The following is a 23,441-nucleotide window of genomic DNA, read 5'->3' on the forward strand; positions in this document are numbered from 1 at the left end:
TTTCTCCCTTCCCAGTGTTGAGTACAGTGCTGGGCACACAGACTGTAGACTGTTCGGTAGGATGGGGCTGCATTATCAATTTCCAGGAGGTAGAACGTGCTATAGGCTGCATGCACTGTGTGGTTTTTCAACAGTGGCTACTGGTTGAAAAGTCTGGAGGCCTCTCCCTGGAACGCAGGGCAAGGGAGCAGAGGATCCCCAGTCCGGAGGGCTGAGCCGGCGCTGGGCTTCAATCCCTATCTTCCCCCAGGTGGTTTGCAGAGACACCCCTGGCTGTTGGTCCTGGGGACTCTAAAGCAGCTGGACATGTGCTCAAGAGAGAGGGCCACATGTCTGGGAGAAAAACACAGTGATACAAACTCGCCGCAGAGTGGGGCAGCCTGAGGCCCAAGCAGCGCTGTTTCCCCATCCAAACGCAGACCCAGCCTCCCTTCCTTCCTTCCTCCCTGCATCGCCGCCATTTTCTGTTGGGAGGTCGCCCTTCACGAAAGGGCGTCCTTCCTCTCCTAGGCACCCAGCCCCTCCCTTTCTGAGCCTCCCGGAGGACAAGGGCAGGAAAGTTGGTTCTCCGTCCCTCGCCACGCGCCCTCCCCACGAGGGCCACACGCTCCCTAACACTGCCGGCGGGGCACAGCCCCTTCTCCGGCTCCTCCTCTGCCACCAACACCCCGGGGCGCCCCAGGGAGAGACCGCTCTAGCCGCAGGCCCCTCCCCTCCCCGGCGTCCGCGGCGGAGCTCGGGCCCTAACTCGATTGTGCCCTGTTAATCACAGCGTGTCCCAGCGGCGGAGTGAACAGGCGCCTTCCCCTCCCCCGGCCCAAGGTCACTCCAACTCATCAATCCCTGCCCTGGTCAGGCCTCCTTCAGCGCTGGGGCGGGCAGAAGGTGCCAAGCGGGAGGGGAAGGGGGGCTTCAGACCTTGGCAGAAATTCTGATTGCCCCACAGTCCCTGGGCTTTTATCCCTTTTGGATGGAGTGGGGTGGATGCACTGATATGGACCTTTGGGGGACCTCTAGGATCCGGGCAAAAGCACCGATTGGGAGTCAGCTGGCCTAACTTGGGCACCTACTAACTGCAGGACAGATTACCGAATAGTACTTCAGTTTCCACATCTGTAAAACGGCGATTATAATTCTACCTACTTCATCGAGTTATGAAAATTCAATGAGTCAAAACATGTAAAACACTGAGAACAGTGTCGACACTTAGTGGGGACTATGTGATTGTTTAATAAAAGGGACAGCAAAATGACTGGCTTAGCAAATTCCCGGGATAACTGCGTCTTAAAATGTCCCAAGGGGTTCTCATCTAGTTAGTCTCCCAGCTGGGGGCAAAACCTACAAACTGAAAGGCGTCAAGAGGACAGACTGAGTTAACCTGACTCTATGGGCCTCGGTTTTCTATCTGTAAGATGAAGATCATAACTGCGCCTACATCATGGAGCTGTTATGAGGATAAAACTGCACGTAAAGCGCTTTGAATGCAGTAGCTACTAATAAGCGCTGCAATGAAGGGCAGGCAGCCAGCCCCTATTTCCTTCTGAGAGCTGAATCTGCACCATCCCTTGCCCACCCTGACGCGAAAGGCTGGCACTGCAAGGCAAGAACGAGGAGTGTGTACATCGTTCCTTTCCCTGTGAAGGAAAATGAACGCCAGACAGCAGGCCTGGCCCAGCCGCGAGCACCCGGCCCTCGCCCCGCCCCTCGGGGCACCCAGCGCGACCACCGCTAGAGGGCGCGGCGAGAGGCGCGAAGGGCAGCGGGTACCCGCCGAGCTGCCCGGGGCCGGGGCGCTGAAGCCGAGGACAGCTGGAGCCGAGGCTCGAAGGTCCGGGACGCCGCGGGCCGGGAGGTGGGTGGTGAGGGGCAGCCCCCTGCCCACCGACGTACTTGCTGCCCCTGCGCGGGGACGAGGGTGTCGCGGAGAGGTGGGTAGGAGAGGCAGCGGACTGAGCCTTGACTCGCCGGGTCCATCGCGGGCCTCGAGCCTCGGTCTCCGCCTCCGTGGGGACTCGTGGACAAGGCGTACATGCCCACGGAGTCGGGGGAGGGGCATTTCAAGGGAAGGAAGAAAAATCAGCCGGGCCATCGGCAGGGGACCCCGAAATCCGTCGTGCCTCACGCGGTGACTCCCTGGGCGCGCAGATTCAGCTAAAGAAAACTGGGAAGAAACCTGGAGGATTCAGACCTCAGGTCCGGGCTCAGGCCCGAGGTTCCTGCCTGAAGCTGCACACGGCTTCTCTCCAGCAGTCTCACGTCGGACCTTCCTAGGTCGGGGTGCATATAACACGCGGTGGAAAACTTGGGGGCCCGATGTCCGCTGACCAAGCGAAACAAAGTCGACACCGTTAATCAGATTTTTCGAGTTGATTTTGGCCATAGAAATTTGAGAGGGAAATTTCCCATTCCTCCCCACCGTCCGATGTCCACGGTGCGTCCAACTGCCAGGCGCCAGCAAATGACCCGGACTCTGAAGTCATGTCCTCAGAGGAGGAACAGAGAACGCTTAAGGACGCCCCATGGGAACGGAGCTGCTCCCGGCCCGGTCCGATGGAGATTCAGAGACTCGTCCAGGATACGTTGCCTGGGTTCCCAGCCTTCACCACCTGCGCTGGACGCCGGGCGCCCTGCTAACTCGGCCGCGAAGCCCCACCGACCAAGGACTGCTCTGCCCAGGTCCAGGCCGCGAGACGCGCCACGCCTTGGGCCACCCAAACCCATCCATTCCTGAAGCCGACCTCCAGGCTTCGGGCTGCAGGCTGTTTGGGGCCCTCCCCCTGCCCCAAGGCTCCCAGCGTAGGGCCGGGCACGGGAGGGAAAGCGCCCAGGACGTGGAGGGGGCTTGTTTCTACGACGCCTTAGCTTCGAAACCAGACTCGGAAAACCCCGATTTCCAGTCCCAAAATGATTCCTTTGTTGGGGACACCCTCGCCCCAGCCCCCGGTGGCAAGGACTCTGGGTCTCTTACTAGGCCTGCTCTAACCGCAGCCCGGACCCGGATTCTAGTTTCCTCTTTTAAGTCTGAGAATTAGTCTCTCCCCGAGTCCCCGCTGTCCGGAAGGTGGGGGAGGAGGGTAAGGAGGCTGACGGCCCAAAGCAGTGGCGGGGGAGGCAAGGATGGATGCCCTCGGGACTACCAGCTGCCTCCTTCCCGGGCTCCAAATGAAAGTCATCTCCCACGAACATACGCCCATTCCCGAGGGCACTGAGGACCAAGAACTCGGCTTCGCAGGTCTGGTGGGGGCCAGGAGGATCGCCCACTCCGGCGTCCTCCCAGAACAGACGAGGCAGCACTGAGACGTTACAAGCTCTTCTAGGTGTGCGCTTCTGACGTGGGTTCAAGCGGAGGGTAAGGGTCTAAACTGAGCAGCTGCGAGCGTTCAGCATAAGCGCAGTCCCAGGGCGCCCTCTCTTCCTTCCCCCACCCCCTCACGCAGCCTTCAGCCAGGATGCCAGGCCTTTGAAAAATGCTCTCCTGCAGGTCTCCGCCATCCCTGGACCTGCAGCCTGCACACCCTCCCCTGCATGGCCCCAGGCACACTGACCGCCCCTTCCAAGAAGCCTCGGGGTTGCGCGCGGCCTGTAAATCTACTCATCTGTAAAATGGGAATAATAATAGAACCTCCCTCAGAGCATTGTTGTGGGAAACAAACCAGTTAATGAACGTAGAGCGCTTAACAGCCTGGCACGTACTGTAAGTGCTCAAGACGAAGTTATAAATAACGATCATGGCTTTCGCTGGTAGCAAACTCCACGTTTAATCTTCAACAAATGGTCAAACACTGATGTCAGGAAGGTATTTCCAACACCCAAGACATTGATTAAGAAACAGACCTAGAGAGGGGCATTAACTTGCCCAGGGAGGTTCAAATGGGCGGAGCCAGCTGCATTCGCACCCAAGGCTTTTTCTCTCCTCCGCTGAAGGAGGCTGAGAGGGGTCCAGGCACGCGCAGGCGACCCCGCGTTCCCTAGAAGGCCTGGAGAAGTGAGTCCTTGATCAAACGACCAAAAATAGCAACCGGTAGGAGCCGAGACCCGAAGCCCTGAGCCAACCGGCCGTAGAGAAGAAAACCGGCCGAGGTCAGGCAGGGATGCCGGGGGTCGCACGGGGGCCGGGCCGGACCCACGTGCGCCGCCCGCCGCTGCTTCGCCAAGCCCTTTGTCGCGAGCAGCCGCGTTCGTGCCTCACTCGGCGGCTTAAAATAAAGACAATGTTCCCAGCCTCCCTGCGGCTAAATCCGGCGCGGGTGCGGGGGCGGTGACAGCGCCGGGTGGGAGAGCTACTCCTGGCCCTACCTCCCTTCTCCCTTCCTGCCTCAGTTTCCCCATTTGGCAAGGGGACCTGGCCAGGTCTGGGCGGAGAAGAGTCGTACAGTCGGGGGGCGGCATACCCTTACCTCCGCGGCCGCACGGACTTAACAGAGGAAACCGCTTGGGCCCGAAAGGGGCACTCCAGAGGACGCACGGGAGAGCTGGACACCCTCCTCTCCCGCTTGCAAAATAAGGGTTTTTATTCTAAAGGGACGTGTGCAGAGGCGGTGGGAGAAGAGAAAAGGGAGACCAAGGAGATTGGGGGAAGGGGGCAAGGGAAGAGCCTGATTCAGACTCGGAAATGGATGTTGAGCGTGGAGGCCTAACACCCCCACATTCAGCCACGTGTACGCGCACAAGCGCACACACAGCCCCACAGCGCGAACAAACCTCAAGCCAAGGACAGTCCAGCAAGGGGCAGCCCAGTCCACGCCCAGAGTCAGGGAGTGGTCGACCTCTGACCCACCCTTGAACCAGCCGGCTGACCCTGGAGTGGGAGGGGGCTGCTCAGGTTCATCTTCAAGCTGCAGTGTCTCCTCGACTTCGGAAGGGAGGTGGACGGCCTCTGGCCTCAGCGGGCTCTGGGAAGCAGAGATGCCCCCATATGTACCTGCCACATGCGCTCACCGCTGATCCCGTGGCTTCTGGTCAAGCCTCAGGGACTCCAGGCTCTGGTCCACCTCGCTCCACTGGCAAGTGGGGTCCAGCTTGAGAAAGCCCAGGGTTACCTACCAAGCGTCAGGATTGAGAGGGGGTGCCTACTGGGGAAATGGGCAGGGGGAAAGTGAGGTGCAGGTCCCCACCCTTGACCAGACTCCAGAGCCCTGGGCTTAGCACCAAGGATCTGAGTCCAAACACCTGCCCACCACATATTAATCATGCCTCTGCTCTTTGGTTTTCTCATCTATCTAATGGGGGGCAACAGATGACCCCAGCCCTTCCTACCCTCCATCCCAGGGCTTCAGCATGGCCCAGTGGGGAGAAGGACACGGCAGCCCTGCAGTACCCTCCCCACCCCTCCTCTGTGGCCAGCTCCCCAGGAGGTGTCTAAGGCCAGCTGAGGGCTATGCAGGACCCACATCTCTATGGCAAAGGGCCCCCAGGGGTTCTATCTCTGAGGCAACTCAACACAGACGACCGGCCTGGCAGGGTGGGGGAGTCGGGGGGGGCACTAGCCCAGCAAGGGAGCCGAGGCATGTGGGGAGGAAGGGCAGGTTCATCACTTCCCAGGTACACACCTGTAAGCCCTGAGTGGGAGTCAAGGGAGACACAGTTTGACAAGCTGGGAGGAGAGCTGTCTGTCTGTCTGTCTCCCAAGTGGAAGCTGGGGGTGGAGCAAGCAGGGAGGTAGAGGCTGCCTCACTTGTCAGAATTAGCAAGTCCCACAGTTGGGCAACACACAGACACACGCTAAATACAGACACACGTGTACACACCCTTCTTGGCTCCAGACCAACAGGGTGACACCTGTATTTACACAGGCTGCATAGTGAACATGGGTGCTCAGGGACACACATGTGCAGGGCACTCAGCAGCCCGTGGCTTGAGCACATAGTCCCCCACTCATGCCCAAAACTCAGACACCTGTATACCCTCACACCCAGGCTACTCAGCCTGGACGGACGCAAGAGCACACAGCCCGGCGCATGGGCTCGTCTGCTTAGCCCCCAGGGCGGGTGCACCAGCCCTCTGGGTCCATTCCAAGTTGGAGCCTCTCACGTGAGGCTCAATGTGTCATTTCCAAACAGAAGGAATCTAGCTCCATTGCAGCAGGGAGGAAGAGCAGGGAGTGGGGCTGGGTGGGTGGGTGGGTGGGCACGTGGGCATGTGCAGGGGACAGGGCATGTGTGTGAGGGAAAGAGGCAATGTGCATACCGGGGCGAGTGTGTTGGGGCGTGATGCACTCGGGTTGGGGGTTCTAAGGTTGGGTGGGGGAAGGAGATTGGGGAAACAGAGTGTGCCTTTGTGAGGGCGTGTGAGTGTGTGTGTGAGTGTGTGTGTGTGTGCGCCGCTGAGTCTGTGTGCAGTGGGTGTGGGTGTTTGTCTCTCTGTATCCGCCTTCTCTCCCGTTCTGGACTTCTAGCCTCCTAGGCTCATCTTCCTCATCTCTGACTCCCTCCCTCTTGGGCCTGGAACTGAGTGCCCTGCTGGAGGAGGGGGCCACGCTCCAGGACCTGGTCCAAACTGAGACGCGGCCTGAGGCTTCCCTCCAGCTCCCCCTCCCTTCCTTTCCTCCCTTCCTTCCCTCCCTCTCTTTCCCTTCCTCCCTCCCCCCCACCCGGGCTGGCGTGCCAGGGGGTGGGACATGCCAATCACTGACTGTGCCTCTCCGGCTGCCAGCACAGGGCGCAGCTCCCCCCCAGAGCCAGGTGTTCAGGTCCCTGGAGACACCGCCAGCCCCCGTGGAGGCCGTGGGGCTGAGGACCCTACAGACCCCTCTCCGACCCCATGGTGAGTACATTTACGAGGGTTTGGGAGGGGCTTCTCCAAAGTGGGGGCAGGAGAAGCAGGGTCCTGGGGGCAAGACAGGGACCAGGACTAGAAGGAAATAAGGATGGACCCCAGAGAAAGGAAGGGCCAGGGAGGGGTCTAATGGCCAAGGGGTCTCTGTAGCACTGGACATTGACTGCTCTAAACACCCCACCTTCCAGCTTTGAATAGATAGACCTGTTGTTTTTCTGGGGTTCACCTAGCAGAGGAGATGGAGACCTCCATAGAAAACTGGACCCAGAGCCCAGAGGGAATTAGGTTACCATATAGCAGGCAGAGGGCCCAGAACCCCAGAAACAGAGTGGGAAGGGCAGGGAGACAGAGGCAGCCCTTGCCACCAGCACCCTGTGGGAGGTTGAGCCCCCCAAATTGGGATGCCAGTCCCAAAACCTCCTCCTCTCCTCCCTCAGGGAACCCTGAATCCCACCACCCCCATCCACCTTCAGCCCCACCAAGATGGACTGAACCAGGCTGCTGGCCAAATGGACAAGCCGGATGCCAAGGTGGGTGTCAGGCCAGAAGCCAGCAAGGGACCAGGCCAAGAGCCCCAGGGGTCTCTCCAGGGACAAATGGCACATGGACGACCATGGTGGCCAGGGAATGTGGCCCTGTGGGTACGGGGGCCCAGAGGCCCCTCCCTATGTCTGTAGTATCTTGGGCTCCTGCAGGGCAGGTCTCAGTCCTATATCTAGGTAGTGCATGGATACTAACAAGCACCCATGCCAGGTACCCATTCTAGTACCCCTCCAGACTCCACAGTGTGGGGATGGGCTGGAGGCCAGGAATTCTGATTCCTATAGAGCTATAGAGCGGCCAGCTCCTGGGCTGGCAGCTGGGGGTGGGGGGTGGTCAGCTCTCATTGCGTTACTCAGACAAATGCTGCGTGGGGTTATCAGTGCTGTGGAGAGGGGTTCACCTCTTCCCACAAAACATACCTGTGGCTCCACCCAGACTAACCCAGGACCACCACTACCCACCCCACCCCCACCGCAACTGGCCGGAAGGAGTCAGACTGTCTCCTGCAGCTGGACAGCCTCTTGTCCCTGCGTAATCAGCTGCTCACTGGGCTGTCAGATGAGAGTTAGTTCTTTGCTCCCTGACCTCAACCACTAGGCAAGCTGTGATCACTGCCATGATCCAGAAGGCAGGGGAGGAGATGGTGAATGCCACTGCATGCAGGAGAGGCGGCTCTCAGCTCCTTGGGTGGGGCCTGGAGGTCTGAGAACTGGATCCCAAAGTACCAAGAGGAGTCCAGAGTGTCAAGAAGGGGTTAGGCAGAGGTCACATCAGACCTGGAAAGGAGAAAGGAACCTCCCCTTATACAGATTGAGAGACTGAGGCTGACAAAGGGAACAGGACATGCTCATGGTCACAGAAGAGGTATTTAGGGGTCCAGCTGGGCTCAGTCCCCATCCCCATTCTCCTCACCCCCAGCACGGTGCTGTGCCCCCACCCCCCTGAGCAGGTTGACCGGGTGGGGGAGCAGCTGGCTCTATGAGGCAGGAACTTGACTCCAGAGGGCGGGTGGGGAAAGGTGGGTGAATAGCGAGCTGGGTTTCTGCTCGACTGTGATGCCATGGTGATGCCTAGAAGGATGGGGGAGGGAGGGAGAGAGAAGAAAGGAAATGGGGAGGGGAGCGCAAGGAGTGGAGAGCAGGGGGCATGCGGAGCTGAGGATGAGGCGCAAAGCGCTGCCAGGGGCCCCACGCAGAGTGTGGTGCTCCTGCGCGGTCCAGCTAAAGTCAGGCAACTGGTTAAAGTCCATCAACAGTGGGTGTATTTGGCAGTGGTTCTAGAGCCGACACTCCTCTTCCGGCTCAGCAGTTCATTTATGAGCGTTTAACCGATGGCTGCTGCCCTCCCCAGGACTAGGTGGCACTCCCAGTGGTGACTGTTGAGCCTGAAAAAGTTACCAGTTGCATTTGTTTACCCCCCTTGCCAGGCATCACAGGTGGAGTTCTGTACACCTTGAGTGGGTCAAGAGCTACCTCCAGAGAGAAGTTAAGCCCGGGGGAAGAGAGCCACCTCTGACAGGCTGGCTTCCAGGTTAAGGCCCCCGCAGAAGGGACCCGGCAGGAGACCCAGCAGCAGAACACCCTGCACACTGCCCATGTGAGGCCCCAGTGCCCAGCCCCACTGCCCCCACCTCGTACCTCCTTCTCCCCAGTAGTGCCCATTCTCCAGTCCAGGTTCTGCCAGGCCCAGAATCACAGGATGGCTCCTCTCATCCCTCCTGTATCTCTTCCCCAGCACTCCTCATGCTCTGACCCCCCTTCTCCACGCCTTGGCCAGTGGTAAGAGTCAGAAAGCCTCGTGTTCCAGAATCCCTCTCCCCAGCCACCTCCCGGCCTCCCCCCTTCCTCCCACCGGCCAGATCCCCAGCCCCCAGGGATTGGTCCAGGGCCCTGGCGGTCAAGAGTCTGGCCTGCGTGCTAGAGGCTCTGACCTCATCCCTTAACTCTTTGAGCCCAGGCTGGCTTTTTCCTCCCCCATCACTGATGGGCGCCACCCAAGGCCCCTCCCTGGCCCCTCACCTCTCTCAGCTTCTCAGCAGCAGGTGAGATAGGGTTGCTTTATCTATTTACGGAGGAGGATGCTCTCGACCATTTTCCTCTTGTGCTCTCAAGCCAGTCAGAGGACCGGGCCTGGTATATGAGGGGCTGTGGGAACTAGAGAGGGCAGAGGGACCGTGCTGCCACAACAGGCTAATTCCTCATGGCCCTGTCCCTAAAGGCAAGCAGGAGGACGCCATGGACACATTCATGTGTTTATTCTACAAATGTTTATAGAGCAACTATTATGTGCCAAGCCCTGGGACAAAGCAGTGAATGAGGCAGACACAGCCCCTACCCTGCCTCTCAGAGAGCTGCAGCTAGGGCTCCCGCTTCCCACCAATGTCACCATACATCACACAGAGAGATGACAGACACTCTCACAGTCAGGCCACATTCTAAAGGAAAGACTGATTCCTCACCATTGCCTATTCATCTACAGTTTGGCAAGCTAGTTGAGGTGGGCAAGGAGGCTGTTGGGCCCCCCACCTCCACAAGAGCAGTTTGGAGTAGGGGCCCAAGAGGTTACACTTGAAGGAAGACTGCCTGGGTGCAAATCCTAGTTGCATAGCTGATGAGCTATAAGGTCTTCAAAGTCTGAAAGCCTCAATTGCCCCTTTTGCAAACTGAGGATAATAGAACCTATTTCCAAGGAGTTGTAACAGGTCCATTAAGTCGTGCCTGTAATGCTTGGAGCCATGTCTGGTATATAGAAAGCAATCAGTAATTATCAATTGCTATGATAATATTAATAATATTATTAAAAGCCCCCAGTAACCTTCATCAGGAAGCCACAGTCGCAGGCAGAAAAGCATCTCCCTGCTCCCTTGCCACCTTCCCAGACCCCTCAGACGATGAGTCCCAACCCAGTCCCACAAAGGTATGAACTCACCCCAGCCCTTTCTTACCCTCACTCAGCAGTGCATGCACCCTCACACGCAGACAGCCTGCAGAAGGGTCACCAGGTTGGGACAGTTGCTTGCCCAAGGCCACTCAGTGAGGCAAGAGCAGAGACAGGCCTTGAAGCCAGGCAGAGGCAGTGCCAAGGGCCTCCTTGGGGAGGCTTCCTCCACCCCTCTGCAATCCTCATAGACCAGCTGTCCCACCTCCGGTATGTTTTCTCAGAAGATGCTATCCAAATACAGCGCCAAGCCCCCTTTCCTACTGATGGCTGCCCCTAAGCCCCACCTTTGTAGAAATTCTGGAGCTGCTGCCAAACCCTGGCACCCTGACTCAGTCCAGGGGAATCAGCCACAATCACAGGAAGCCCAGCTCTTTCACAACCATCATCTTGCTGACCCCTCAGCAGCCTTGAACAAACAGAGGATTTCCCCCAGCCAAGAATTAAGGGGATTGTCCAAGATGACACAGCAGGGACCAGAGCAGGCTTCCGGGAAACTTCTCCTGAGCAGAATGCCATCTGAGAGAGGCTTGGGGAGGCCCCCCACGTCTGACTGTGGAGGAGAGGCCGTCATTGCTGGCTCTGTTCATGGGCTACATCCCACGGGCTCCAAAGGTCCAGCAGGTGGCAAGAATCAAGTTCCCCAGAACCTCTGCCCTTCTCCTTCCCCAGGCATCCCAGATGGGGGGCCTTAGCACTCACAGCTCATGAGTGGGACATACAGGGGCTGGCCAAGTGGCAAGCACACAGGCCCACTGCTTCCTGCAAAACCATCAGGGAATCACTTAGCCCTGAGCCTCAGTTTCTTCAACTCTGAAACAAAGGTCAGGACTCCCACACTGGGGTGTCCTCTCAATTAAACAAAATGATATCACACATCAAGTGCCTGCCACACAGGAGGTAACTAATTGTGGTGGTTATCAATATGGTTATTAAAATGAGAGGATGGAAGGGACTTCCAGCCATTAAGGAGGGAGATTGCCAGCCTCTTCACTTCCAAGGACCACTTCTTGTAGGTCCCCCATTCTGAAAGCCTTTTTATTTCATCAAAGCGCTAGCTAGCTTCCTGCAAGAGCTTGTGATAGGCAGAGGTTGCCATGTTCCCTCCATGAGTAGATGTCATTCCAACCCCAGCTGAGAGAACGTAGGTGAGCCTTCAGCCTCTGCAGCCTTGCCTCAAGGACTTGCACCCTTTCTGTTCAGAGTCAGATGTTGATTTCAGGCCCTGTAAAATCTCCCCAGACTCCAGGCTGGTCCATCTCCTCCACTGTACAAAGAAGCCAGCTGGGGACCAGGGAGGGGCTGTGCCTGGGGTCTGAGGGGGAAGGGCACAGTGAGAAGTGTCTGGGCTGTGGATCAGAATGAGGGGTCAGGAATAAGAAGAGAGAGGTGCTTAGGATGCTATTATCCCCAGCAGCTGGGGGATGCGGGGTGGCTGGGGAAGGAAAGGTAATTGCTGATGGTCACACAGCTAGGAAGGGACAGCTTTGCAATTCATACCCAGGGCTGTGGTCCACAATGTAAAATTTAAAGGGGACATACATACACACACACAAAAAAAAAACTCACTAATCAAGATAAACATATTGTAATGTAATTTTTTAAAAATTCAAATTGGCAAACTATGGCCCTCGGGCTGACTATCAGTTTTTGTAAATAAAATTTCATTGGAGCAAACTGCTTGGGCTCAAATCCTGGTTCCTACCTTATCTGTGTGATCTTGTGCAAATTCTCATGCTCTTCTCAGCCTCAGCTTCTCCATCTGTAAAATGCAGAGAAGAACGATCTCTAGGGCATAGTACCCTGTTAAGATTGAATCTGATAATGCACATAAGCTGCTGGCACTCAGGAAGCACTAAATAACAACAATGATCACTATTATTATTAGTTGCTGTCATAATATTAAAAAGTTTTCATCAAAGAAGCAGCCGTTCACAGACAGGAGGGAGCCCTCACTGCTGCGCATGCTGAGAGTCAATGGGAGCCTCATGTTCACCAGGTGCCAGGGTTGTTCCAGGTGCTCTACATCTATTGACTCATTTAAGCCTCACAATAATTCCTTGATTGATTAGCTAGGGACTAGGTTTTCCCACTTCTTCAGTTGAGGAAACTGAGGCACACAGCAGTGACATCACTAGCAGAAATCACACACCCAGTAAGTGGTGTCACCTGGATTCAAATGCAGACAGTCTGGCCCAAGTCCAGGTCTTTCCACTGAGATGTGACACCTGCCCCATCATGTGCAATCCGTCCCAGACACACAAGCACCTCCTGACAGTTCTCGCTCCTGCTGTCACACTGTGAACTGCCTGCCCTGAGAGTTGCTCTCATACACCAACAGTTTAGACAAGCAACGGAGGTGCCCTCAGCCACACACACTCTGGGCACACGCCATCACAGCCACACACCACTGAGGCTATGTGTCACACATTGAACCCCTCACCGGCACAGGGCATAGTCTTTTTCTCACAGACCAGGTCCCAAGGACCCAGACCAGGGCATGGTGGGCTCTTCCCAACATCTCTCCGTGGAATTTATCCAACACTACAGCCCCTCAAGCCACAGCTGCAGGTAGGAAGAGACCCCAATCTCTTCAATGGACAGACAAATGCCTGAGGCCCAGAACAGAAGGACCAGCCCAAACACACAGCTGGGAGGCCACGGCTGAGCTGTGGGGCCAGGTAGGTTGCTAACAGTCCTGGCTCTTCCCATACCCACCCTTAGTGCCAGCTTTGAGAAAAGCCTGGAGGATCTTCCCATTCCCCTTGCTGCCTCCCCACTCAGCTTGGGCCTGGGAACAGAATGGGGAGACAGAGAGGGCCTCCCACACTCCATCTGGGCTAGACCCCCACTTATCTGGGAGCTGAGGCCCTCGCCCCCATTATCTGCTTTCACTGCAGACCTTCTACCATCAGGCAAGTGAACAGACTCTGCACAGCTTTCCCTGCTGCCCTCAGACAGGGTCTGATCCAGCTCCAAACACTGCCCTCTTTTCTCTCTCTGTCTCCCAAACATATGCAGAGAAAAATGTGCAGACACGTACTCACAGATATCTCTTTCCCCTTATCTTCCCTAGAGTCCTCCCCTGCCTCCCCATCTCTCCTAATTTGATGGAAGTATCCCCCTGGAGCTCCACATGCCCAGAGAGAGGGAGGGAAATGGGTTCTACTCATGCTCACCACCTGTGTCACTGTGGCCAGGCCTGTTGCTGCCCAGAGCCACAGTTACATCAGTGAAAATGGGGCTCATAAGTGACTTTCCTTCTAGAGACATACAACAGTCAAATTAGATAATTCAGTTAAGTGCTTAGCACTGTGCCTCCAGGTAGTAACTACTCAGTAAATGAGAGCTCTAATAAATTGAGTGAAATGCTTTGAAATTTGGGCAGTATTGTATACAAAGCGAGTCTCCTAACTCCTGGCATATGAGCTAAGCAAGACAGGAATTAGGAGCAATTTCCCAATGAGAAAATTGAGGCTCAGAGTCCGAACGGTGAAGCTGGAATGAGGACTCAGATCGCTGGATTCCAAAGACCCCCTTCACCCCCATGCTGCTGGCAAATCTGGTCATGGCAAATCTGGGAAAGTGCATTATAAAAGACTGGTGTGTGTGGCCCCCGGGAAGGGAGGGGGATGATGTCTTGCTGAAGCTCTGAGAGGGCAAAGGCTGTCTTCCCAGCACCCTCCGCTCTGGCTATCAGAGATGACCAGCAGCCCAACCAAAGGCCATGTCCTCTCTTTTCAGGTGATGACTTTCCCCTGACGAAGCCCTGTAGTGTAACTAGAGGAAGGGACTGTCCCTCCAGTCCCACCTGGCCGCCATGAATACCTCGGCACCCCCTGCCGTCAGCCCCAACATCACCGTTCTGGCCCCAGGAAAGGGTCCCTGGCAAGTGGCCTTCATTGGGATCACCACGGGCCTGCTGTCACTGGCCACAGTGACAGGTAACCTGCTGGTGCTCATCTCCTTCAAGGTCAACACGGAGCTCAAGACAGTCAACAACTACTTCCTGCTCAGCCTGGCCTGTGCCGACCTCATCATCGGCACCTTCTCCATGAACCTCTACACCACGTACCTGCTTATGGGCCACTGGGCTCTGGGCACACTGGCCTGCGACCTCTGGCTGGCTCTGGACTACGTGGCCAGCAACGCCTCCGTCATGAACCTGCTGCTTATCAGCTTTGACCGCTACTTCTCCGTGACCCGGCCCCTGAGCTACCGCGCCAAGCGCACGCCCCGCCGGGCAGCCCTGATGATCGGCCTGGCCTGGCTGGTCTCGTTCGTTCTCTGGGCGCCCGCCATCCTCTTCTGGCAGTACCTGGTAGGGGAGCGGACGGTGTTGGCCGGGCAGTGCTACATCCAGTTCCTCTCCCAGCCCATCATCACCTTTGGCACGGCCATGGCCGCCTTCTACCTCCCCGTCACGGTCATGTGCACACTGTACTGGCGCATCTACCGGGAGACGGAGAACCGGGCCCGGGAGCTGGCCGCCCTGCAGGGCTGCGAGACGCCGGGTCAGGGCGGGGGCAGTAGTAGCAGCTCCGAGCGGTCCCAGCCGGGGGCCGAGGGCTCCCCGGGGACTCCCCCAGGGCGCTGCTGTCGCTGTTGCCGGGCCCCCAAGCTCCTCCAGGCCTACAGCTGGAAAGAGGACGAGGAGGAGGAGGAAGGCTCCATGGAGTCCCTCACATCCTCGGAGGGGGAGGAGCCTGGCTCCGAGGTGGTGATCAAGATGCCTATGGTGGACCCCGAGGTGCAGGCGCAGGCCCCGGCCAAGCAGCCACCCCGGAGCTCCCCAAATACAGTCAAGAGGCCAACCCGGAAAGGGCGCGATCGGGCGGGCAAGGGCCAGAAGCCCCGTGGGAAGGAGCAGCTGGCCAAGAGGAAGACCTTCTCACTGGTGAAGGAGAAGAAGGCGGCTCGGACCCTGAGCGCCATCCTTCTGGCATTCATCCTCACCTGGACACCGTACAACATCATGGTGCTGGTGTCCACTTTCTGCAAGGACTGTGTTCCCGGGGCCCTGTGGGAGCTGGGCTACTGGCTGTGCTACGTCAACAGCACCATCAACCCTATGTGCTACGCACTCTGCAACAAAGCCTTCCGGGACACCTTCCGCCTGCTGCTGCTCTGCCGCTGGGACAAGCGTCGCTGGCGCAAAATCCCCAAGCGCCCTGGCTCTGTGCACCGCACCCCCTCCCGCCAATGCTGATGGCCCCTCACCTGCATCCCTCCACCCCAGTCCCTGGGAGAGCCGGGCAGAAAGGCGGCAGGGACTGTGACCTCGGACCCCGGGCCCTGCAGAGTCCTCACCAAGCCTCCCAGGCCTCTAGGTCACCTTCCTGGACAGCCCAGAGAGACCCTGCCAACTTTCCAAACTTTGCTATTCCCAGGCAGGGAGTGGACCTGGGGAACTGGTTTTTCCGTTCCTACTGGGTGGGAATGGGCTCTTCACCAGGGAGAAAGCTAGGGGAGGAGGTCCAGCCTTTGGATTCCTTGTCTGAGTTTTGGCAGGAAGTCTGTTGGGAGCCAGCAGGGCGGGCAGGGAGAAAGTTTTAACGTTTCAAGTCATCCTTGGCCAGGACTGGCCTGGATTGCGGTGGGAGATGGCTCCCCCTAGCGCCACAGCAGGACACTGACACTAACCACGGAGAGGAAAGCTGGGCTCAAAGGGGGAGGAGCATCGCGGCCCCAGTCCCTCCACAGGCATAGCCCACTCTTCTGGGTCCTTGGCCCACCATCCAGGGGTTTCTAGCCTCCGTACAAATGTCCCCAAGAGCGTCCCAATGTGGACGATCCCCAAGGCAAATGTCCAAACATCAGCAGGACAATGACACCATGATGGACCAGGTAGTCACACATCAAGTCCAAGGCAGCAGCAGGACTAGGCGCCAGGTGTCCTGACCATCCCACTACGTCGTTTCCCTGGGAGTGGGGGCGTGGTGCCTGCTGCCCAGCTGCACACCTACAGCCCTGCCCCAGAGAAACCCTCAGTCCTTCCCTCCCTGGTGTATAGCCTCCACCTGGGTAGATCTGCTGCCTGCAGATTTGGCTAGGTCTTCGCATGCTGCCTGCCTCTGGCCCTGCCTCACACAGGCCCGGCCCAGCCAACAGGTTCTCTCCTGTGAGCTCCTAAATCCAACCCGTGCATGGCCTCCCAGCCACCCTCATCTCCAGGCCCAGCCTGGACCCAGATGTTCTTTCCCTCCTACCTCAGCAAGTGCTGAGTCTGTGAATAAAGCCACATAACCAACGGGTGCTACAGGACCTTCTTCCCTATGTTGGATCAAGGACCTGGTCTTAGGCCAGGGCAGGATGGGGCAGGATGGGGCAGGGAGGGTCAAGTACTGCGATAGGTGAGCCACTGCCCGAGGGTCTTCCCAGGGGGGAAACACTGAGCAGCTGGATCTACTGGGTCCTGTGGGCCCCTGTGCTGCAGGGCCCCTGGCTCGGGTGAGTAGGACTGTAACGGGCAGACCTGGCTACTGGAAGTAGGGGGCTAGGAGAAGTAAACTGCCCCTGCACATAGCCCAGCATATTTGCTATCAGCTTTGCCATAGGAGGCCTTGTCATGTCCATGGAGAACAGAACTGCTCCAAAGCCCCATTTACAGATGAGGAGACTAAGGCCCAGGGACCCAGGAGGATTGTTCAGGACAGTTCAAGGTTACCCCACAAAGTAACAGCCAGGCTTCCAGGCAGTTCTCAGTCTCCTGACCCTTGGATTGTGGACCCAGGCCAAAAAAGCACTCCATAAAGGTGACTCTCAGGCCAGGTTATAAGGCACATCATTGGTGTGGGAGCCTCAAAGCCTAAAGCAAAGGAAATCTAGAGAGGTTAATCCCACTGTATAGGGTAATGGCTGTCAAGTGGGGGTCAAAGCTCAAATCAGGAACGGAACAAGCACTTCACACTTGTCCCTTGTTCCGAGCACAGGTCCTACCCGCCATGGCCCCTCACCACACTGTCTTAGACGAGGCACTTATTCTCAGTGTCCTCTTCTCTGAAAGGGGAATGAGCCCTGGAGGAAGAGTTGAGAGGATGAGACAGACCATAAGGAAAGCCCCTCGGTGTCTCTCTCATCAGCGTTACCGCAGGACAAGGCTGCTCAAAGGTAAAAGCCAGAAACCAAGTCTAGCTTCAGACCCATACCTTTCCCTACACCCCCAACTTGGGCTTTAAAGAGTCTAGAGTTCCATCCCCCAACCCTGGGAGAAGAAACAGGGTATAGAGAAGGGGGGTTCAGGGAGCAAGTCTGGGTGGGGGAGGGTGTGCAATCCAGGAAGGCCTCTCAGAGGTGGGATCTGCGCCCTGCAAGCCTCTGAAACAAGACTCCAGCAGATCCAGCTGACAGAAGGAGGAGGAAATGGCTTGAGCCCTATGGGAGAGGGTGGCAGGACAGGGCATCCGTCCACCCTAAACACCCTCCCGCCCCGAGGGAGTCCTTCTTGGCCCCAGAAACAAGGGCTGTTTCGGTGCCTGAACAGGAAGTAGGGAAAGAATGAGGCGGCTTTGTGAGTACCTCCTCCTCTCTCTACCAGGTTGGAGCAGGCCTAGAGAAGGGGCACCAGTTAGGGGTCCCTCTCCTCCCGCCTGCCCCTGCCAGCCCCCTGTATTCCCCTCCTATCACTTTAGCACTGTCTTCAGGCAATCGAGGGAATAGCCCTGCCAAGAAACGGTGCTTAGAGCCTGCCTGGCCTGCCTCCTTGCGAACAGGACCTCAGGACAGATGATAGAGTCGATGGCTCCTGCCCCCACACCTCGGCAGGAGCCCAAGGCCCCAGAAGGATCGGCTCCCTTGGCTACTGCTGCTGTCAACCTGCAGAGGCAAGCCCTGCCCCTCTCCGTTTGCCAACCTCACCAGACAGCTAGATGGAAGAGGGCAGACTGGGCATGTAGGGACAACCCCACCACCTCTGGGTGCCTCCTCCAGGCCTTTTGAAATCCTCAGTTTCATTTCTTAGAGCCTGGCTCTGATTTTACAGAACTGATGTTGATCCAGCTGGACATTCAGACAGGTACCAGCTCACCTTTACAGCACGAAAGGCTTTTGAACGCCAGGTGCCCCATACCAGCCTCGGGCTCTAAAGCGTTTGAGGGGATGTGTTTATTCTCAGCATGTTTGGTAACACACACAAACCACGTAACTCCAGGCATCAAACCATCACACAAAAGAGGCCAGAAAACTACTGTCACTCTTCCCTCCAGCCCTGTGTTCCCCTGCCCAGCAGTTACTCTCCCTCTGGGCATCCTGGCCTGGCTAGTCCACTGTTCACCCAGAGCTCAACCCAGAGATCCAGGAATCGTCTTAGCCCCCTCCTTGTCTTCACTCCTCAAACGCAGTCAGTCTACCCTCCTGAATAGTTGACAAATACACAGTGTTCTCCATCCCCATGGTTACTATCCTCGTCTGAAACACTAGAATAGCCCTTAATCCGGGGGTTAGCAAACTTTTTTTAAAGGGCCAGACAGTAAATACTTCAGGTTCTGTGGGCCAAGAGGCAACATGAAGGATATTACATAGGTACTTAATGTCTTATATTACCTTGTATCACAACTCTTCAACCCTGCCATTGTAGGCAAAGCAGCCATAAACAATACATAAGTGAATGAACATGGCTGTGTCCAATAAAACTTTGAATTGCACTAAGACTTGAATGTCATATGACTTTGACATGTCACAAAATATTCTTCTTTTGATTTGTTTTTCAGTGTTTAAAAATGCAAAACCCATTCTTAGCTCACAGTGGGCCCACCAGCTGTCATTTGCTAACCTCTACCTTAATTGGTCCCATTCCTGTCCATTCGCCATTCTTTAGCCAAAGTGATTTCACCAAAACATAGATCTGATGCTGTCAGTCCCCTGCTAACTACTAGCCCATGGCCTGAGATAAAAATGCAGGCTGCTTAGCCTCCAGCAGCCTTCTATTCAGCCCTGCTTAAATAGTGTAGGTGACCTCTCACACCACCGATCCTAGTCCCACCCTCTGGAATTCTTGGGGTGCTCGCACAGGCCTCAAGTCCACTCCATGCTTTTAAATCCTCCAGTTCCTCTGCCTGGAATATTCTTGTCCTACTAACAGGAAAAGAACTCTACTCACTAAATTTCTGACTCCAGATGTTTTGGGGGTGGTTTTTTTTCCACACCAACAAATTCTCCAATACCAGCTGGGTGTCCAAAAATTCAATTCTGATACTATCTAAATGGAGTTAATGTCAGACCCCACAGTTTAACAGCTCGGTGCCACAGGACTGCCCCCACTTCAGACACCAGTTGTAAGTAGTGGGTCCTGAGGTGGGTTACCCACGCTTCTGTCTGATTTGGCTACAACTTGAGGGTTCCCACAACCCCCTCCTCAGGTTCAATGCTTTGTTCACAGAGCCCAGGGAAAAACATTAACTGGTTATGTAAAGGATATGATAAAGGACGCAGATGAAGGGGCACACAGGACAGGGACAGGGAGGGTCCCACGCCTCGGAGCTTCTGTACCCATGGAGTTGGTGTGCATCACCCTCCCAGCCCATGGATGTGTTCACCAAACTGGAAGCTTCCGGAACCCCCTACTTTAGGGATTTTTGTGGCAGCTTCATCATGTAGGAATGATAAATTATAAACTCAGTTGCTAGCCCCTCTTACCTTTCTGGAGGATGAGGGGTGGGGCTAGAAAGTCCAAGCATCTAATGATGGCCTGGTCTTTCTGATGACCACCCCCACCATGAAGCTATCCAGGAGCCACCAAGAGCCCCCTCATTAGAAGATACCCCTATCTGTCTCCCAGGAAATTCCAAGGGATTCAGGAGCTCTGTGTCAGGAACTGGGATCAGGGATCAAAGACCAAACACTGGAACAGAAGATGCTCCTAACACCCTTATTACTCAGGAAATTACAAAGCAAGCATTTGGGAGCCCCAGTGTGTGAACTTGAACAAATCACTCCATTATTCCAAGCCTCAGTTTCCTCATCTGTAAAAAGGATAATCATGCTGAGCTGTCACACATTGAACTTCCCTTCCCCAGCACCTGTGGCCTCCACCTTCCCTTTCTCTGCTCCTGTGCCTCTGCCCAGCCAAGCGCAGGGGGTGCACACGTAGACCACGGCCCCTCAGGATCAGTAAAGTACCAGGGACATTGTCTGTGACATAGTAGACATTAAAGGATCATTATTATATTACATTTTTGCTGTCTTGGGCAACTGGGAACCAGACAGGAAGCCCATCAGCTTCTCTGACTCCTGTTTTCTTCCCCTCTGACTGAGGACAAACTCTCTTTGTGACTCTTGAAAATCCCTCAGGATGGATGTTATTATCTCCATCTGTGACTTCCTAAGAAATAGATATTTGGTCTTTGTCCCCAGTTCCTAACACTGAGCTTCTAAACCCTTGGACTTCTAGAGGGAGAGAGAGAGCATCCTGTCCTTCACAATAGGCCCCTTACAACTACACCTGAGTTTATGGTAATGAGATGAGATTTTGCAGGGGAAGTGGGGGTGCTAGATAGCATCAGGATGGGCGCTGGTTGCCAGAGGAACCAACTGGGCGAATTGGGGGTTGGAACTTGCAGCCCCACCCCTGACCTGGGGGAAGGAAGAAGAGCTGCAGGTTAAGTCAATCACTAATGGCCAACGATTTAATTCATCATGCCTACATAATGGAACCTCCATAAAACTCCTGAATGATGGAGTTTGGGGTTCAGAGAGCTTCCAGGCTGGGGAACACAACAGGGTGATGGGAGGCTGTTGTGCGCCCACAGGGTGTGGAAACCCTGTGTGCACCTTTGCTCCCTCAAACTTTGCCCCATTCGTCTCTTCCATCTGTCTGCTCCAGAATTGCATCCTTTGTAATAAACTGGCAACAGTAAGGCCCTTTCCTGAGTTCTGGGCATGGTCCTGGAGAACTCTCGAACCTGAGGAGAGCATTATGGGAACCCCCTGCATTTATTTATGGCCAGTCGGACAGTAGTACTGTTGTCAGGAAATCCAATCCAGGGGGATCTCCTGGCACTCCAGGTGGGACCTCAACCCAGGAAAGGGTTCGTGACTTTGACGGAGAAAGAATTCACAAGCAGGTCAAGCAGGTACAACCAAAGAGTAGTTGAATAAAGCAAAAGTACACACTCAAGGAGGGGGCTCAGGCTGGGTGGCCTTATAGCTGGAGTCTGAGCAGGGGGTGGAATATTCATCAGTGTTTTCTGGGAATAGGCAGGGGATTTCCAGGAAATAGGGTGGACTCCCTCTTTTTGTCCTTAAATGGTCTGCCTCCCAACTGTCAAGGGGGGGGGGGCCAAGCTGGTGCGATATTTCATATGCTAATGAGCATATAATGCACTTTGAGGTGAAGTCAGGGTCAATTTCTCATCCATGTTGGAAACAGTCTTGGCAGGTCTTTTATCTATACCCTCACTCCCCACATCCTGCAAGAACAGTTTACACAGGATGTTTAGAATATAAACAAGCACCTAACCAAATGTAAAAACCGGCCAGCGGAAGTCCCCAGCCCCCTCCCTGCTCACGTCTGCTAATCTACCTGCTGTAACAGTACCTGTGACAACCTGGGACTTCCAACTGGCATCTCTAATGGAGGCAGTTTTATGGGACTGGGCCCTTCCTTAGCTTGTGGGATCTGATGCTGACTCCAGGTAGATAGGGTCAGAACTGACCCACTCAGTGTCAGAATCAGAGAATCGGTTGGTGTGAGAAAAAAAACCCCACACATTTGATGTCAGAGGTATTGTAGTAAAAACAGTTCAGATCATCTCAGAGATGAAGAAAGTGAGGTTAATAAGTTTCAACAGGGGTAGAACAAGAAGTCCATCCCAAATGAGCCCCACGCCCAGGCTCTTCTCTTAGTCCCGGCTGCCACACAGGCTGGGGACTCATTCAACTTAGCAGTGTCAGTGTCATGGCCTCTTCAGCCATGGGGACCTCGCCCTGTACCCCACATCAGCTGCATCCGAAGGCCTCACCCGCTGCCTCGTGGGGAGTGTCACTCACTCTCACGCCTCACCCCATTCCAGTCCTCTTTCTCCCAGTCGGTCAGCCTCCTCCCCTGCCATCACTCTTGCCGCCATGAGAAACCTGAACTCTGCACTCCTTCACCCACAACACAAGTATTCAGAGTCCCCCAGGCCCTGGCTTCCACTGCCAATCCACCACCCTGGAGCAGCCCCACCAGCCTTCTCCTCCGACCCTACACATGGGCTGTCAAGCGCTGCTAGGAAGTATTCCTGCTACTTCACAGATTGGCACCAGAACAAATGCAAGGTTCCTGACCTCAGCCAGGGTGCCCCCTGGTACTATCTGAGTGTCCCTATACTTGGCCTCGGGCAGCACCCAGGCCTTATTCCCTGAGGTGTTCTCACCTCTCACTTCTCTCCTGAACTCCCTGGGAGCAAACTGAAATGAGACAAGACTCCAACCCTTTGTTTAAGAAACCTTGCAGTCCCAGGGATTATTTTCGCTCTTGCACGTGGGAGAACAGGGATGTGCCAATGCTCCCCTCTGGCTTAACAAAAAACCCGCAGGTATTTATACCTTCTACAAAACAGAGGTGTCGATTTAAATATTATTGCCAGGGCAACGCATTATTAAGGAAGACAAGCAATCAGAATTGGAAGCTTTTTAAAAGTTAAAGGTTACTTTCACAGGACAAAGCAACAGCCTCTTAAATTTGATTGTCTAAGAAGATTCCCTTGTTAGAAGTAACATTTGCAAGGATAGTTTTATGATGCAGAAAAGAATCTGCTTTTATTTCTGTGGCTTCTGAAGAAGACAGAACAGTTTCTTTTTATCACGCTGAGGGTTTTGGGGTTTGGGGTTTTTGTTTTCTTTTAGTTTGGGTTGGGTTTTTTGGTCACCAGCAGTTAGAAGGACCTGGAGTTTTCAAAGCCAAGCGCTGAAATTCCATTAGCTAGCACCAAGAGCAGCAAAGGCACGTCTGACGTGGGTTGTTCATGCTGCTGGCACTCCATCCCCGTTTCCCTCAGACACTGGCCCGACCCTTCTCCCACGTCAGGGCTCGTCCAGCTTGACTGTGCACGAGTCACCTGTTCTAGAAAGCAGATTCAGATTCTGGCTCAGTAGATCTGGGGTGGGCCTGAGACTCTGCATTTCTAGCAGAGGCGCTGTGGCTGCTCCTGGTCCCCAGACACCGGATAGGGAGGTCCTGGATGTTTGCTCATACTCCCTCTCCTCTC

At 55.5% G+C, this 23,441-nt stretch overlaps 1 protein-coding gene across 3 annotated transcripts; it reads left to right on the plus strand.

The window, feature by feature from the left end:
- Window positions 1-6,205: 6,205 nt before the first annotated feature.
- CHRM1 (cholinergic receptor muscarinic 1) lies at window positions 6,206-18,896 on the plus strand. Of its 3 annotated transcripts, XM_036995817.2 has the most exons (3): window positions 6,206-6,762; window positions 7,212-7,304; window positions 13,999-18,896. In XM_036995817.2, exon 3 carries the CDS (start codon window positions 14,075-14,077, stop codon window positions 15,461-15,463), a length of 1,389 nt encoding a protein of 462 aa, XP_036851712.1. In that variant the 5' UTR covers window positions 6,206-6,762; window positions 7,212-7,304; window positions 13,999-14,074; the 3' UTR covers window positions 15,464-18,896. The 3 variants fall into 3 exon arrangements, with proteins under 3 accessions (XP_036851712.1, XP_036851715.1, XP_036851713.1); XM_036995820.2 differs by lacking the exon at window positions 7,212-7,304; XM_036995818.2 differs by lacking the exons at window positions 6,206-6,762; window positions 7,212-7,304 and adding an exon at window positions 12,810-12,935.
- The last annotated feature ends 4,545 nt before the right edge of the window (window positions 18,897-23,441 follow it).

This window comes from Manis javanica, chromosome 11 (assembly GCF_040802235.1).
Source record: "Manis javanica isolate MJ-LG chromosome 11, MJ_LKY, whole genome shotgun sequence".
In the NCBI taxonomy this organism is placed as follows: domain Eukaryota; kingdom Metazoa; phylum Chordata; class Mammalia; order Pholidota; family Manidae; genus Manis; species Manis javanica.

Excerpts from the sequence above, each read along its gene's own strand:
- CHRM1 (XM_036995817.2), top strand. The coding sequence starts at position 14,075 with ATGAATACCTCGGCACCCCCTGCCGTCAGCCCCAACATCACCGTTCTG.